Raw genomic sequence first — 18,140 nt, 5'->3', positions numbered from 1 at the left:
AATATTCAGAGATGAAATGCAATAAAGATCATTAATGTGTCAGCCCAACTGAAAAAAATTGAAAAAATAAAAAGTTTTAAACACATGTATTACACCCATAGACTTGATAATGATAGAGAATTTCTTTGGGTTTATATCTAATGAGAAGTAGAGAGAAAAGATCATAAAATCCAATGGTCATTAGACCATTAAATAGATACAAGATAACACTTTTCTAGTCATTTTCTCCAGGGATTTTTGTAAATCTGAACATATTGCTGAATGAAATTAAAATAATATCATAGTAGAGCGACATAACACAAGAGTGACAATGCATATAATCTGTTAAGCAGTTAGGAGTGATTCCTGAGCAGAGAGACAGACCTAGAAGTAAGGCATGACAGACAGCTACCTAGTCTGTCCATCTCCACCCCATAGATCTTAAAATACCACATTCACCTAAATATTTTTCTTAAGATGCACAGTAAACTAAATTTATATGCATATGATAGCACATTGGATCTGTAAGTTGAATCCATATATGATGGGATTGCACAATTCACATCACCTGCTTCATTGATCTGGACCCATAGAATTATAAAATATTTAGATTTTCAGAGAGTGAAAATCAGCTCTGGTATGCTGAATGTTAGTACTATTTTATATTTTATGTAAGAAAGATGCACCAATGCTATTGCATGTATTCTTTTATAGCTATTGTTGATACCTACAAAGTCTCTAATAAAGTTTCTAGTCCCTACTTTCTTTCCTTCTATAATTTCAACAGATTCTCTCCTATCTGCTTTACTCCTCCTCTTTGTAATAAGGAAAGAGTAAAATCAAGCTTGAAATTGTAAAAGTAAGAGCAATTTTATTGCAAATGTATATCAATCAAGATGTGCAAACACAAGGCTTTGGCCAATATACGCTATGCTTCACAATCCATTGATTTTTTAAAACTTTTATTAGTGAAATACCATGAGGTACAGTTGTAGACTCACAAATTTTTGTGCTTGGGTTTCAATCATACAATAATCAAATACCCATCCCTCCACCAGTGCCCATTTTCCACCACCACGGGTCCCATTATCCCTCCCACCCCCCATCACCCCTATCCCACCCTGCTTCTGTGGCAGGGCATTTCCTTTTGTTGTCGCTCTTTTTGGGTGTTGTGGTTCGCAAAAGAGGCATTGGGTGGCAATCATGTTTGGTCTATAGTCTACTTTCAGCATGCTTCTCCCATCCTGGGAGGATCCTCCCAATACCCTTTATTTGGTGCTCCCTTCTTTATCTGAGCTGCCTTTTCCCCTAGCATGTGTGGCTGGCCTCCAAGCCATGGAGTAAACCTCCTGGTATTTATATTGGTGATTCTTGAGTGTTAGTGTCCTATTTTGTTACTTTATGTTCCCAAGATGAATGCAATTTCTATGTCTATCCCTCTCTTTCTGACTCATTTCACTTAGCATGATACTTTCCATGTAGTACCACTTGTATGTAAATTTCATGACTTCATCTTTTCTAACAGTTGCATAGTACTTCATTGTGTAGATGTACCAAAGTTTCTTTAACCAGTTATCTGTTCTTGGTCATTCAGGTTTTTTCCAGATTCTGGCTATTGTAAGGAGTGCTGCAATCAACAAACAAGTGCAGATGTCACTTCGACTATACTTTTTTGCCTCTCTGGGATATATATCCAGGAGTGGTATTGCTGGGTCAAATGGGATCTCAATTTCTAATTTTTTGAGAATTGTCCATACTGTTTTCCAAAAGGGCTGAACCAGTTGCCATTCCCACCAGCAGTGAAGGAGGGTCCCTTTCTCACCACATCCATGCCATCACTGGTTGCTTTTGTTCTTTTGGATGTGGGCCAGTCTCTGTGGTGTGAAATGATATCTCATTCTTGTTTTGGTCTGCATCTCCCTGATGATTAGTGATGGAGAGCATTTTCTCATGTACCTTTTAGCCATTCGGATTTCTTCTTTGAGAAAGTTTCTGTTCATTTTGACGTTTTTTTTTTTACTATTTGTTACAATAACTCCATTAATTTATTGTTTCCCATTGATTTATTACATTTTTCCTAAAGGACTGTGGGGTTTCCATTTGATATTAAAAATAAAAGAAACGCCATCAGAAATTGTTGCACTACATATACATATATATGTACATATATATGTATCTTCGCATGACACTCAAGTATGAGAAAAATGCCTTATTGTTCCTCAATAAAATTGTACTGTAACTTTGCTGATGGGCTAATGGCTTGTTATTTGTTGGGATTCTGTCTGAAATATTACATTATAGAGATGGAGAAGGGATCAGTATGACAATTCATTCATTCATTCATTCATTCATCATCCTGTTAATCGTCGATTGCCTCGAGCAGGCCCCAGTAACGTCTCTTTCATCCTAGCCCTGAGATTATATTCAAGGCTTTTTAGGAGAATGAGACCCATCATTGTTACTGGTATTTGTTATATTTGGTGCGCCACGGGGAGTTTGCCAGACTCTGCCCTGTGGGCAGGCTATATTCGATAGCCTGCAAGTTTGTCCAGAGTAGGAATGAGATAATGAGATATCATAAAAAGATATTCAGATAAGATGTCGCGCGGCCGCGAATGCGGCCGCGCGGTTCCGGGAGCTGCATTTTGTAGTCTCTGAGTCTTGGCCGCTGATGGGATTACACGGCGCCAGGGGGCCAGGTGGTGGGTGTCACCCCCGCCTACTGGAATTTGGAGGATCTGGGTGGAGGATGCTCGACTCCAATTCGAGTAGGCTTGGAGATCTCGGCCCCGGAACCCGCGTGGTTTTGTCCCTCTGCCAGTACCTTCATGTGTGCGGAGAGTGGTCTCAGCATGGTGGTGGCTTGTCCAGTATGACAATAATAATTGGAAATGATCACTCTGGACAAAAACTGTGTTGAAAGTAGGTAAAGGGATATACATGATAGCCTTTCAACATCTGAATTGCAAACCATAATGCCGAAAGGAGGGAGAGAGAGAGTGAGTGAGGGGAGAGAGGAAGAAAGTGCTGCCATAGAGGTGGGTGTGGAGATTGGGAGGAAAACTGGGGTGAAAAATTTCATTATCTAAATTATGATTTAAATTATGATTTATCTCTAAATAATTTTAATTTTGACATTATCTATGCCAGAAATTATTGGTTATTATTTACAATAAATATGAAAAAGAAATAAGATTACATATTTTTATAACTTAGAGATACATATACACATATTTATGTTTGATATTTTATCAGAATTAGAAAATTTATCTAATGACTATCAAGTAACTACAAGCAAAAGGAGTTTGCTTATTATCAATAGTCATAGAATGATAGAAAGATAGCAATATTAACTGCCTTAAGCAATAAATAAGAAGTAGGGAGGGGACAAAAGAAAAGGCAGATACAAACACAAAAAGTACATGATCTAAATTATCAGGAGTGGCAGGACAAATTTTTATTCATTAGGTGTACATCAAGCAATAATGTTGATATCCAACCACCTTTAATCTAGCTGTTATTTGAGAGCAATAAGCATGTAAGGGAGGGAAAGAACTACTGTATATGTGCATTGCAGCAGTTTTGAAATAAACCATTTTGTCTTTTCTATCCAAGGATTGACATCTTTAAGTATGTGATCTACGGCATTGCAGCTGCATTCTTTGTGTATGGCATTTTGCTGATGGTGGAAGGTTTCTTCACAACTGGTGCCATAAAAGATCTCTATGGGGACTTCAAAATCACCACTTGTGGCAGATGTGTGAGCGCCTGGGTACGTGATCTCTCTGCATTCAGTGTTTTTTGTGTCTTTATTTAAATAGCATCCAGGTGTTTGTATTCAACTTCCAAGAACTGAATATTTCACATGTAAACCGGTAGTACTCCATCCTGTGAGAGTTATCTTAAATTTCAATAGCACTATTTTTAAATTAAGAGCATTTCGTGTGAAAATTACATTTAACATGAACAAATCAGATGGGGTGTAACTAGTTTTATTCCCACAGTCAGCAAAACATTCAATGAGTTATGATATTTTTGCAAAGGGCTTTGGTGTTTCAATATGATATTTAGATTAACTGAAAAAATCCACCTGCAATCTATAGATAGTGTATATCTTCCTCTTAAAATTTTTTATTTTATTATAATTTGGGACTTCTATTGACAGTATAATTATTAATTTAGGTTTTTCCATTCTTATTGATATATCATGATAAACTTGTATTCTACAACACTTAAAAGAACACAGGCAATGTATACGTTAATGCACAAGAATAGAGGAAGTTAAGAATGATTTGGCTATAAGTACTTTTGTAATTTTATACAGAATAACTTTCCTATAATAAAATATTAAAACTTTCATTCTTTATTAACAAAGTTTTCCTATTCTTTAATGTTATATGTACTTAATATGTACTTAATTGCAGTCTCTAAGATGCATCTAATATAGGATAACATATCATTTCAGAAAAGATAAGCAATACAAATCAGAAAACATTTTTTACTAGCTTCTAACAAGCTCTATAATACTACTTAGCGTTAATGGTCATAGTAATCCAAGTTGCTTGCCGGTGTTGTGGGTAATTTTAATTGACTTTACCATAACTTCTATAAGACTGCTTTCTTGTTTTAAAGAATGCTTATTATAGTACCTGGGTTTTGCTTTTTGATAATTATTTTTTTAGGCAACATGTTCATAATAGTATTGTTTATAGCACTTAAAATAACCTTCCCGCCCCCCCCTCCCCGCCATCACCAAAGATCCCAATATTTTCTGCCACTGCTTGGGCTACTTCTAGCTCACCTTGTCATTCCCTAGCTCTTCACCCACATTTCTGTAATCCAATGTGAAAGATACGTCATTATTCAATGCTCCATATGTTCTTGTCTTGATTCGCTACACCACAGATGAAAGAGATCAACCAGGAAATACCTATTTTGTTACGGTGCATAATACTTAAGAGCAAATTTAGATAGAATTCAATTGAATATAAATTAATTAAAATATGTGCATGCTAAGTGGGTCAGTTACTCACGATTTCTAAATGATTTCTCCAGAAATCAAATTCTGATTTCAGATTTCTTCATATTGTCTAGTTAGAATACAGTGAATTCCATTCACGATAAGGTTTCTTTCAATTAGGGTCGGGTCATTACAACATCGTTGGCCTTAGAAAATCTCGGGATCCCATTCGGTCTGCCCCAGAGCTCATTCCACCTCAAAGAGCATGTGACTCATAAGGACAATTGAAACGGTAGCTGACGTGTCCCAAGCACATTTTCCTTTGCAGCCAGAGGAATTACTTAAACGGTTTCATTCAGAACTATAAAATTATTTCATTAGATCGTCTGCAGCCGTTAAAATAAAAAAGTCTAACGATTCGTTTTCTACTTGTTCAGGCATCTCAAAGGCATCTCAAATGAGAATTTAAAAGCAAAAACAGGAGCCGTATTTTTTTTTCTAGAATAGTAACAATTGTCTCATTAGGCCCACCAGACCAGATGGGTGGCAGCAGCTGCGGGGGCGCCTCTGGAGGCGGCACAGCGAGGAACCAGCTCCCCCACGACGCCCCCTCCCACTCCTTTACCACCTCCTCTGCCCACGGGGAGTGACTAGAAACAAGGCAGAAGCAGAAGCCACAATTTTGTGCATCCATAGAAGCAGCCACGATGTGGATGAGGTCTCGCTACGGCTCTCCACCTCTCCCTATGCTGCTAATGGAAAGATTCGCTCCCCACCACAGAGCGGAAGGTGCAGCCAGTCTGGGAGGTTCCTGCCACCTTTGCCCACCACACATTCAGTCTTCTCATGCAGTGACAGAGACAGGGGAACTGTTTTATCCAGCATCCTTCCTGCTACATCAGGGAGGTAGTCCAGTCTTTCTTGGTTGCAGGTAGATTGTGATCCTGTTGTCCTTTAGGACCCACGTGTTAAGCTCTTTGGTCAGTCCTCCTCAACTTTAATTACGTTTTTTTGAATTTTTCAGTAGTACATTTCTAAATAAATTTATTTGCTTTTACTTTATTTATAGGTTGATTGATCGATTTGGTAGTGTTTGGGTCACACCCAGCAGTGCTCAGGGCTTACCCCTGACTCTCTGCTCAGGAATTGTTCCTGGCAGGGAACCCCATGAAATGCTCAGGATTGCAAAACCTAGTTTACTGTATTTTCTATTTAGCCCCCAGAAAGCTCTGATTCTTCCTGTTTCCGTGAAGAATAAAAAGTAAAATCTTGGAGCCTGAGTAGTAAGTAGTTCAGGGTTATAGTGCTTACCTTGCACTCAGTCAACCGGTCACCCCAGATGGTCTCCTGAACCCACCAGGAATAATCCCTGAGCTCAGAGCCAGGAGTAAACCCTGAGCATCTCCAGGTGTGACCCAATTCCCTACCTCTAAATTAAAATGTCAATTAGTTGAATCTACATCAGAGCCAATGCAGTTTCTTTGTAAGCGGTATCTCATCACTAGAGGATTCTAGGCAATATTCTCTCTTCTTAATGAATGCTCTTTAATGATGCTAGGCCACCGCAAGATTGACTTCTCTCTCTCTCTCTCTCTTTGATTACTTTATTGAAGGAACATTGGTTTATATAAGTCCCAGGTGTACAATACACTTCAACATGTTTAAAGACCACTGGGAGATCCCCACCACAAAGGTAGTTTTTATCCATCACCAGACAATTGACTCACTCACTAATGTCCCACAACACCATTTTTCCTCTGGGAACTGCCATCAATCTGTTTTCCATATCTATGCACTCATTTTGTTTTATATTATTTGTTCATTTGTTAAGTTAAAATCTTCCTGAAAGCATAACATGATCTGCATTTTTATTTCCTTTTAGGCAGTATCAAACAAATTCAAGTTTATTTCAAAATGTCAAATACAATCTTTCAAAATCCAGGATGTGACATAAAACACAAAAGCAGCAGCTAGAGTAATAGTACAGCAGGTAGTGTGTTTTCCTGTGCGTGCGGCAGACCTGGATTCCATCCCTAGCATCAAAAATGGTCCCTCAGCATAGCCAGGAGTGATCCCTGAGCACAGAGCTAGCAGTAACCCTTAAGCATTGCTGGATGTGGCTCAAAAATGAAAACAAACAAGCCCACCCATAAAAAAGAAAATCCCACAATGGCAAACTTTTAAACATTGGGATCAAAATTTATTGTTAACTAAATTATCAAAGTACCATAGGCAAGCTACTAAAATACATTAAACAACAAAATTTACATAAACATTGAATGGTACCAAGTTATGTGCAAATAAAATAAAACAATATTAAATATATTACCCTTGAACTTATTAATTATGTTTAATGAATATAGAAATATTTATTTAATTTGAAGTGGACTTCTTGCCTTTAAAAATTTATTTATTTTCTGTTTTTCTGATTAATTTGTTGAGATCATATGTTACAATATTGTTGAAGTCCATGCCCCTAAACATTTAAAACATGAAGGAAAGATGCATCTATTCATTTCAAACCTTGGAAACATTCACTGACTCACATTTTAAAATGGCATATTTGCTTCACCTATCACTAGTTTTTCTCATTTCTAAAAATTTCCCATACTATAGCCAAATATTTATTTCATAACTTATCTGTCCTTGTTCTGATACTTTATATTTTTATTTTCAACAGCATTGAAGCAACAGTTTTGAAAATTAATGCTTTTTTAAAAAATAAATCTACCTGATATAGATGTCAAAATAAGATGCAGTAATATAAAAAGAATATTAAGTGTTTGAAGTTATGTGTGTTCTATCCATAGAGTTTCCAGAGCAATGTTGCTTAAAATGAGCCAAAGTGAATGATTTCAAGCAGGCATACTCTTATATAATTACTTTGACAGCTATTAAATGTGTTGTATCTCACAGTTTATTTCATCTATTTTAAGTTTTGATAATAACTTGAAGAATAATAGGGAATGTTTGTAGAATGCTTACATAGTCGTCCCTTTTCCAGTTATACTTATTAGTTTCAATGATTCCTCCATAATTTCAGTTCAAAAATTAGAGAAGAAATAGCACACATATAACTTTTTATTTTGGTGTATTGTTATCATTGCTTTATTTTACCATTTGTTTTTATTGTTTATTAGTTAGTGAACTGGATTTAAAATTAAACTTCACCCATAGGTATAGGGACAAAGTAGCGTGCATAAGATTCAGTACTATCCATGGCTTCAGGTACCAACAGGGGTCTTGAAACCTAACTTCCATGGAGAAAGAGAAATCTGTATATTCTGGTTGTGCTATGCACTTCACAAAATACTAGGGCATTTAGTTCTCCCAACAGCTATAAGAAATATATATATATGGGTGCTCCCTATCTTTTATGATGTATGAGAACATTACCACTAAGAGAAAGTAAGTGGTTTGCCTATGGTACAGGGTGAATGATGGAGACAGGCTTGAATTTGGGAATCAGGCATGGAGCCAGTATCACCATCTTCATGATCAGGTTTGCCTCATCATTGTTTTTTGGGGCTAATGTAATAGAATGGTTTTCTATTATAATAGAAAATGAGCACTTTAGTAACTTACCGGAAACTTTTTCTTTTACAAATTATTGGTATCATTCATGACCATTGGAAAGTTGCTTTATTGCAGGAAAAATCTCACTTAGAACTTGGCTTGTCTTGACAGTCCTAATGTCTCTTTTAATAAGAATTTTCTATCCATCATGAAAAACATCTCGCATGCCTATGAAAATTTTTGTTTAGATTGCTGAGTTTTAAGGTGATTTTTCTAAGTAAATCTATCAAGGCATACAAGCTGGTGACTAAGATTTAGTATTTGAACTTAAATTTAAAAAATACATAGCACTCTTGATTGAAGTAGTCTCTTTTCCCATTATACTTATTAGTGCTATGTAGTGCAGAGATCTCAAAGAATACTTAATCCTACTCTAGGGTACTCCAGATTTAATTAGGGCATGGCCATACTCTTCAGGTTATGACAATAAACTTTACTTTTAAAAATCATTTTTATTAAATTATCACAAGATAAACAGTTTCAAAGTTGCCCATGATTGGGTTTCAGTCAATGTTCCCCACCCATCCATTTACCTGTGTACATTTTCTACCACTAATGTCCCCAATTTCCCTTCTTTCAATCCCACCCCCAGTCTGCCTCTACTGCAGACACTTCTCTCCCTCCCTCTTCCCCCCTCCCTCCCTTTTTCTCTCTCCTTTCCTGTCCCTCTCCTTCCTACCTCCACCTTTCTCTCTCTTCCCCTTCCTCCCTCACTCTCTTTTTCTCTCCCTCTCTTTCCCTCCCTCTCTCCCATCTCCCTCTCTTCCCCATCTCCCTTCCTCCCTCACTCTTTCTCCCTTCCTCCCTCCCTTACTCTCTCTCTCTCTCTCTCTCTCTCTCTCTCTCTCTCTCTCTCTCTCTCTCTCTCTCTCCTTTTAGGCATTATGGTTGTGTACAAGTACTGTAAGCTTATCATGTACAGCCCTTTACCTAGTTCCAGAAACTTTACCTATTTCTTGTCCAAGTGATTATTTCCAACTGTCATTGTCATAGTGGTCTCTTCTCTATCCTAACTACCTGCTTTCCTTTGCCCCACTTGTGACAACCTTCCTACCAGGGGCCAATCCCCCTGACCCTCATTTCTATTGTCCTTGTAAAATACTCTCATACTCTGCTATTTATATCCCACAAATGAGTGCCATCATTCTACGGCAATAAACGTTAAAAAGGGAGCATAGATTGTTGAAGGCATAGTGATAACCTTCAAATTACTGTTCCAGCATTCATTATAATGTGAAAGAAGAATGGGATCAGACCACCTTCTCCTTCATGCAAAATTCTACTTCTCGCAAGAGTTAGACTATTTAAACTTGAGATTAAAACAATAATAATTGCATTTAAAAAATATTTCAAGCCACTAAGAAATAACTCGATTCCTTCAATACATTTAATGCTAAATTTCTGAGATTATTTTCAGTAACTTTTAAAAAATAAAGTCAAAATCAAAAGAAATAGGGTAGAATAAAATGCTTATTGTTATAGTTATTTACATTTCCTAATAAATTGGTTCAAAAATAAAAATGTAACAATGAGATATGCTTTAAATTAATTATGAAACTGGCACATAGGGCTGGAGCGATAGCACAGCGGGTAGGGCGTTCGCCTTACAAGCGGCCAACATGGCCGACCCGAGTTCGATTCCTCCGCCCCTCTCGGAGAGCCCGGCAAGCTGCCGAGAGTATCTCGCCCGCACGGCAGAGCCTGGCAAGCTCCCCGTGACGTATTCGATATGCCAGACACAGTAACAACAAAGTCTCCAATGGAAACGTTACTGGGCCCGCTCAAGCAAATCTATGAACAACGGGAGGACAGTGACAGTGACAGATGAAACTGGCACATAATGTCTATCATTTTATAGCAGTTTTTACAGTTTTTACTATCCAAAATCTGCGAGTTAATTAAAGTAAAACAGGAGGTTATTCTGAAAATCTTTTCATTGCAAATTAAAACTCACCATTTTAATATGAGAGCAATATAATAAACATGTTTGAAATACAAAACAATATGTCTATGAAGCAACCTTATATGTACAATTTTTATAGAGACTCGATCATACATTCTTTCTAAACAGAGACACAGTTTAGTAAAATTCAGTGGTTGTGCCATGTAATAAAAAAAAATTCAAATAGGTTTTCCTATTTATGTCTTGCATTTAGGAATATAAAATTATCTGTTTTGGGACTATACCTGGCTAAGCTAAGGGCTTACTTCTGCTTCTTTGCTCAGAGATCACCCTAGGAGTGCTTTGAGGATCCTATATGGCAGGGATTGGGCTGGGATTGGATGCATGCAAGGCAAACACCTTACCTGCATACTCTCTGGCCTCTAGAACTATACAATAGTTAATTTGCACATGAATCAATTTCCTCTGTATTTATTTTAAACGCAAATTTATGACAAGTCATAATTTGTTGTTGAGTGACTTTATATATAAGCATCTTTTCGGTTGCTTTATAGCTCTCTGTGTAGTATATGCTAACTTCAAATTCAAAAGTGAGAATGTGAATTCCAAAATTTTTATATCATGTTCAGCGTGTATAATTAGTGACTGTGTCCTCTGACTTCAAATCCAGTGATTATTTTCTTTTGCGTTTCCATTTTTCATGTTGTTATTTTTACAGAGATATTTCAAAGAGATGTAAGATATTTTGGAGTTGAATTTCAAGGTATTTTATCTTAAAATAAAGATTCATAAAGGGACACACAAAAAAACATTTTTTTTAATAAGAAGAAAAATTTTAATTCTTGAAATTAAATTGAGGTGGAAATTAAGGTGATAAGAATTAGAGTAGCTTAGTATTCTTTTCTTCCCATAATATTAGCAGTGGAAATTTAGTAATAAATATGAGGTTCTGTGATGCTTTATTATGTATTGTACTGTGAATTATACTTTAATAAATAGAATTATACTTCAATCAAAGAAGTGATTAGGTTTCAAGATAAAACATAAAACAGAAAGATAAAATGATTTTGGATTTGGACATTAGGGATTCTGAACTGATATTTCTAGATTTAAGGTTGACACTTAAAAACAAAATACTTGGGGCTGGAGCAAAAGCACAATGGGTAGGGCTTTTACCTTGCACGTGGCCAACCCGGGCTCGGTTCCCAGCATCCCATATGGTCCCCTGAACACCGCCAGGAGTAATTTCTGAGTGTAGAGCTGGGAGTAACCCCTGTGCATTGCCTGGTGTGGCCCAAAAATAAATAAATAAAATAAATAAATATATATAGAGAGTGATAGCATAGCGGTAGGGCGTTCGCCTTACAAGCGACCAACATGGCCGACCCGAGTTCGATTCCTCCGCCCCTCTCGGAGAGCCCGGCAAGCTATTGAGAGTATCTCGCCCGCACGGCAGAGCCTGGCAAGCTATTGAGAGTATCTCGCCCGCACGGCAGAGCCTGGCAAGCTCCCCGTGACGTATTCGATATGCCAAACACAGTTCAAACAAAGTCTCCAATGGAGATGTTACTGGGCCCGCTCGAGCAAATCGACGATCAACGGGAGGGCCTTTTAGGGAAAAACTTGCATATGGATCATAATGAAAATATTTTCTTACAGCAGAGATTAATTCTATAATGTTCATCTTTTATAGTTTTCTATACTGTATTCTGCAAAGGTAATAAAAAAATGAGGAATATTGTGGGTACAGAGTCATACCTTTCCTTGCCTATGGAATAGCAAGAGGAATGCTGTTCAAAGAATTTCTTTCTACTTTGAATCTAAACCTGTCTTATTATGGATTCCATTCAGTAGTGAATAGCACCTTCAACAGAAGTTTTTGAAAAAATCCCCTGTGACAGACAAATAAAATAAAAGAAGACGGAGGGGGTCCCAGTTAAAAGCACATTGATTACTCTCCAGGGACTTTTGAATTGCTTTTAGCTCTGCAAAATAATGTGCTTCAAGCTTCTGTGCCATGGTCATTGTTTGTACTTGAGATTTTAAATTAACCTTGAAATCTACATTTTCAAATAGTGAAAATGTGATAATAAAGAAGGCTTTTATCAGCTCCCCCCCCCCCCCAGATCATTAAAACAACTTCTTCCAAACTCCAAAGTTTTGGAGTACTTTCCCAATTTTCTGGAGCCTTTCTCCTTGCATTAGAGCCTCTTTGAAGTACTTTCCCATATTCAAGAACGTCTGACTTTTAATTTCTCTAAACGTGGAAGGAAATCTAATTTATTTATTCTGTAAAGCCCTATTGTTCAGGCAAACATGTAATAGAATAAAACAATCTAGAAAATCTAGAATAAAAATAATTGTGTTACTTTTGTGCTTCTTATAGTTCTATGTAAATGCTTTTTATGTACTGAATCTTTGAAGCCTTCCTACAAATTGTGAGATCAATAGTAGCTATTCCTATTTCACTAAGTACAGTTTCTTAATAAAATATTTAGATTTAATTAAGAAAAGTTTTATTCAGTCTAATTTATTTATTAATTTTTGGCCCTTTGGATCACACCTGGCAAGGCTCAGGGATTACTCCTGGTTCTGTACTCGGGAATTACTCTTGATGGTGCACCGAAAACCATATGGAATGCCGGGAATAGAATCCGGGTCAGTTGCATGCAAGGCACTCTGTATTATTGCTACGTCCCCTTAATCCTATTTAAAGCCATGCCTTTAAGCCCTATGTTGAAAACCCATCATAATTCTAAAAATATGTGACTCTTACCACTGTAGCACTGTCTTCCCATTGTTCATCAATTTGCTCAAGTGGGCACCAGTAACGTCTCCATTATGAGACTTGTTACTGTTTTGGGCATACCAAATACACCATGGGGAGCTTGCCAGACTCTGATGTGTGGGTGGATATTCTTGGCAGCTTGCAGGGCTCCCCAAGAGGGACAGAGGAATTGAACCTGTGTCGGCCGTGTGCAAAGCAAACACCCTACCCACTGTGCTATTGCTCCAGCCCTCTTAAGATTAAAAAAAAAATAGTAAATGGTGGGGGTATGGTGCTGCCAGCAGGTCAGTCTGTACCTGTGAGGTGAGTGCATCTGCAGCCTGATGGCACCGTCATACTTTCAGATACCCCAAAATTGCTGCTGTGCCTTTGGCCAGACCCCAAAAATTTGGGGCAAAGTTTACCAAGAAAGTAAATGGCCAAAAGTTAGGTATGTGGGAGACAAAACCACAGAACACCTTTGGCTCAGCTATATAGTTGGAGGCGTGGCCTCTCTGGTTCCTGATCAAACTGCTTAACGGCCATGATCACAGAGACTCAGAAACAAATCTCGAAACCCAGTGGCTTTTGGCAGAAATGCATCTGGACCGCACGCAAGGTGGCCGCCGCCTCAGAGCTTTTTGGAAAACCAGGTATGAGCCAGTGGTGACAGGGCAACTGCAGTCTCATGGGAAGGGGGATGGTACCGGCTTGTCCTTCACGCCCTACCGAGGTCACGAGTTGCCCCCCACAAGCAGCTCTCCGGCACAGCCATTAACACCAGAGGCACAAAAACCAATCTTGTGATTATCTGGCTCTTTGCAGAAATCCAAAATCATTATATGATTCTCATAACCATCTATAGAAATCAAAGTATTTCACAATGCCTTTTCAGCAATTCTGATTATTGGGAGGGAAATTCTAAATAATAACAGTGCAGCTTTTGTCTACATAATGAATGTAATCAATGTAGAGAAGAGTTAAGTAGAAATCATCTGCCTCACAGGCATTGGGAGGGGTGGGAGGGAGTATATTGGGGTTCTTGGTGGTGAAAAATGAGTACTGGTGAAGGGAAAGGTGTTTGATCATTGTATGACCGAGACAAACCTGAAAGCTTAATAACTTTGCCCACAGTGATTCAATCAATAAATATAAGAAGAAAAAAATAAATAAATAAAATTATTGGAAAAAAATGGAAGGTGGAGTTCATGCCCAATTCAATCAGCTAATCAGTGGCTGAATAAATAGCAGTACTCCTACATAAAAAAAAACTAAATGGAATGCAAATATTTGATCCATAAATCAATTATTCTATATCCCTTTAAAAGTGAAATAGATTAAAGTTAAATAACAAAAGAAAAAGTTGCAGTGTATATTAATGTTTGAAAAGAATGAGTGGTGATATTAGTAGTTTATTTATTAGTACTTAAGACTTAGAAAATTACTTCCATCCAGAAAGTGTGTATAAGGAAGAAAGAAATGGGCTGATGTATTGCTTACAAGTGGTACTCCTGTAGCCAGTCCACAAGTCAGGTAAATTTAAATTTTATTTTTTACTGAATTACTGTGAAATATGCAGTTACATGATTGAAATTATATAACTGGGTTTCAGTCATACAAATCTCCAACACTTGTCCACTCACCAGTGTATATTTCCCACCACCAATGTCCTCAGTTTCCCTACTGCCCCTCCACCCACAGCCAGCCTCTATGGCAGACACTTTTCTCCATATCCTCCTCACCTTCCTTCTCTTCATCTAACACCATCATCTCCTCCTTCTCCTCCTCCTCTTCTTTCTCCTCTCTTCTCCTCTCTTCTTCTTCTTCTTCTTCTTCTTCTTCTTCTTCTTCTTCTTCTTCTTCTTCTTCTTCTTCTTCTTCTTCTTCTTCTTCTTCTTCTTCTTCTTCTTCTTCTTCTTCTTCTTCTCCTCCTCCTCCTCCTCCTCCTCCTCCTCCTGCTCTTCTTCCTCCTCCTGCTCCTCCTCCTCCTCCTGCTCCTCTCCCTCCTCCTCTTTTTCCTCCTCCTCTTTCTCCTCCTCCTCCCTTCTTCCTTCTCTTACTCTTCTTTTTCTCTCTCATTCTCTCTCTACACCATAGTTTGCAATGCTGTTTTGAAATGTTACCATGTATATCACTTTATCTCCTTTCAATGCTTAGTTCTTCTCCAGAATAATCAATTCAATGATCATAGTCATAGCGGTCCTTTTACTGTCCTAACTGCACTCCCCCAAAATTTGTGTTGGCAAACTGTCTATCATGGACTGGTCCTCCTGGCCTGAGTTTCTACTGTCTTTGGGTATTATCTTGTACTATGCTGTGTAATTTATCTTGCTGTGACGAGAAATCACTGAAGAATTTTAGATAGGATATTTGATTAAACATTTGACTTTCATTCTTGAGTGGAGAATAGATAAAAATGCAGTGTCAGTGGATGTCAAAAAAGAACATAACAGCACTGGAAAAACCAAGAAAGGAAAAATTCTGAGCAGTAGCCACATAGCCATTGAGAGAAACATCTGTTGATTTGCTTCATTATACTTTCCAGAAAGAGAAAGAAGAAAGACCACTCAAAAAATACTAATTTCATTTTTTTCTGATAGACTCAAACTGACCTCTGACAGTCATGAATGTTTCAAAACTAAATATCTATATTTTCATGAGGAATACCTTTATCCTTTTGAGTAAATGGGTAAATTGGAAGTCTTGATTGCTTTCTGTGATTGGAATACCACCGCACACCATTAAATAAAGAAGACCCTCATTATGTATTGGTTAAACTAAATAATTCTAAAAGTGATAAAAACCTGAATGATTATGTTAAAAGAATAATCATTTTGGAATAGTTAATTCAGTTTCTTCATTGATTTATGTAGCTCAATATACAGCATGTGTTACTCACTTTATTTTTAGACCTGTCTTTGTGTCATCTAGGATAATGAGTGTGTTCCAAATCATAGTTTAAGGACATTATTAATATGAATATTGGTTCACCAAAGTCTCTGAAATAGAAATTTACAGCAAATATTAAGAACAAGTCATATTTGAGATGAGATGAATAAATGTTGTTACAAAACATAAGTTTATGTTCTGAGCTTCTGAGTTACTATAACATTTAATAGCTAATAGGAAACGGGTTTTGTCTGGGGTGCCATTGGTATGCTTGAACTCTCTTTATATCCGTTACATAAGCTATATACTAACCACAGTTCCTACAATCTGTGTTAATCACAGCGTAGCAGTAATAGAGGTATGTTATCACCATCATAACATTCACCTCAAATTTATTGGGCTTTGTTAGTATTATTGTTGTATGGTTACTGAGAGTTTTCAAATAAGTTTTCTAGTTTGTGATTTCGCCCAAATCAGCAACAAAAGTTTAACAAACATTCACCACCAAAATGGACGTAAAATATTTGAATTGAATAAGATACTTAGTTTCATTCAGTATATGTACTGTATGTTGTACATTTATCCAAAGATGCAGAAACATCTGAGGTATCAAAATTAAGCCAGAATATATAACAGCTTCTCTTAAATTTTTCTGAAGTGTGTCTCTGAAATTACCCACAGGAACAAATATCTATAGACTTCAGTTTTGATGTTCAATGTCCACATTTAAGAAACTTTTAAATATAATCTTATTGCCACATTAGTAAAAGAGTACATTTAAATGATTTAAAGAATTAAAGCATAATCATAATCTGAGTCTTGATAGACATGTGCTCCTCATCTCAAATTCCTACAAGTTTCATTAATTTGCAATATATAAGGTACACAGATAAAAAGGGATAATATTCAAAGAGGATATTTCTCAATATGCAAATTCATATCAGTTGGTTCAAGCAAAAATATTGTACACACAAAACACATATTTTTACAAGTTACCATCTTAATTTGAAGATATAATTAAATCTAGTTAGACTGGGAGAGAGAACAAAGAAAAATTATATTGGGAGTAGCTATGTATGAAATACAAATCACAAAATCATAAGAACTAAAAATTCAGAGAATATATTTTTATGTGATTAATATCTAGCATTCAGCTATTGCTAATGTGGTGTTTTGGGACTGAAAAAATGAGTTGATTAATCAGTGTCCATTTTTTTAAAAACGATTTAAAACTCTCTGTTTCCTTTCTCATATTCTTAATTATAAGATCAGGTATAGGGGTGATGGCAGGAAGGTTTTCCTTGCTCATTGGCACAGGATTCAGGTGACAAAAAAATCTACTTATATAGAAAAATAATCGTAAGTAATTTTTAATTTGGCTATGCTTCAGAGATAATCTAAGTTTTCTTCTCTGATATCTGTGTATAATTAATGAATACTATGTTATGGAATACTGTCATTCTCTGTTCCTGGTTGGTGTTAATGCACCTTTGAAAAATTAATTTCTTCTGTGATCATAGGAAAGATGTTAAAAAATCCAGTAACACAGAGCTTGCTTTAAAAAATAAAATACATTTGCATCAAGGTGTGTATTAACACCTACACTTAAAGTTTAGAGCCTACATATATTTGTCAATGCAAATATTGACTTAGAAGGCTATTTCTATCTATAGCTTTTTAAAGAGATTGCTTGTATTAAACAATTAATACAAATCTGAAACAACATTAATACATTTTTCCATATTTTATTCATTACTAATATACGTGCCTCTGCATTTTTACCTATCATTTAATATGGTTTGAACACAGAAGTAAATTTAACTTTCAATTCTCTAATTAAACGCCATGATATACAACCGCCTACTATAAAAAATCATTTTACAAATCTCTTCAATAAATAAGGCAAAGCCCTTATTTTTCAGTAATGCATTTTACTGTTTTTTAAGGAAAATTAAGGTTATTATGAGACTCAAATTCACACATCATTGTTATTAAAACTGGAGGAGACATATACAATATCATTCCAAACTAAAATGACTGGACTATTACCATGTTTATAATATTTA

General features: G+C 36.5%; 1 protein-coding gene across 1 annotated transcript in view; it reads left to right on the top strand.

Annotated features, from left to right (window-relative positions):
• GPM6A (glycoprotein M6A) overlaps positions 1-18,140 on the top strand; it is a 121,046-nt gene that overhangs the window by 92,803 nt on the left and 10,103 nt on the right. The window contains exon 3 of the mRNA XM_056113982.1: positions 3,595-3,751. Within this exon, the coding sequence (XP_055969957.1) occupies positions 3,595-3,751 (157 nt within the window). The remainder of the gene's footprint in view (positions 1-3,594; positions 3,752-18,140) is intronic.

Source organism: Sorex fumeus, unplaced genomic scaffold (genome assembly GCF_029834395.1).
Source record: "Sorex fumeus unplaced genomic scaffold, SorFum_2.1 ptg000024l, whole genome shotgun sequence".
In the NCBI taxonomy this organism is placed as follows: Eukaryota; Metazoa; Chordata; class Mammalia; order Eulipotyphla; family Soricidae; genus Sorex; species Sorex fumeus.
Note: the sequence above shows the minus strand (reverse complement) of the source record. Positions and strands in the feature narration are given on the sequence as shown.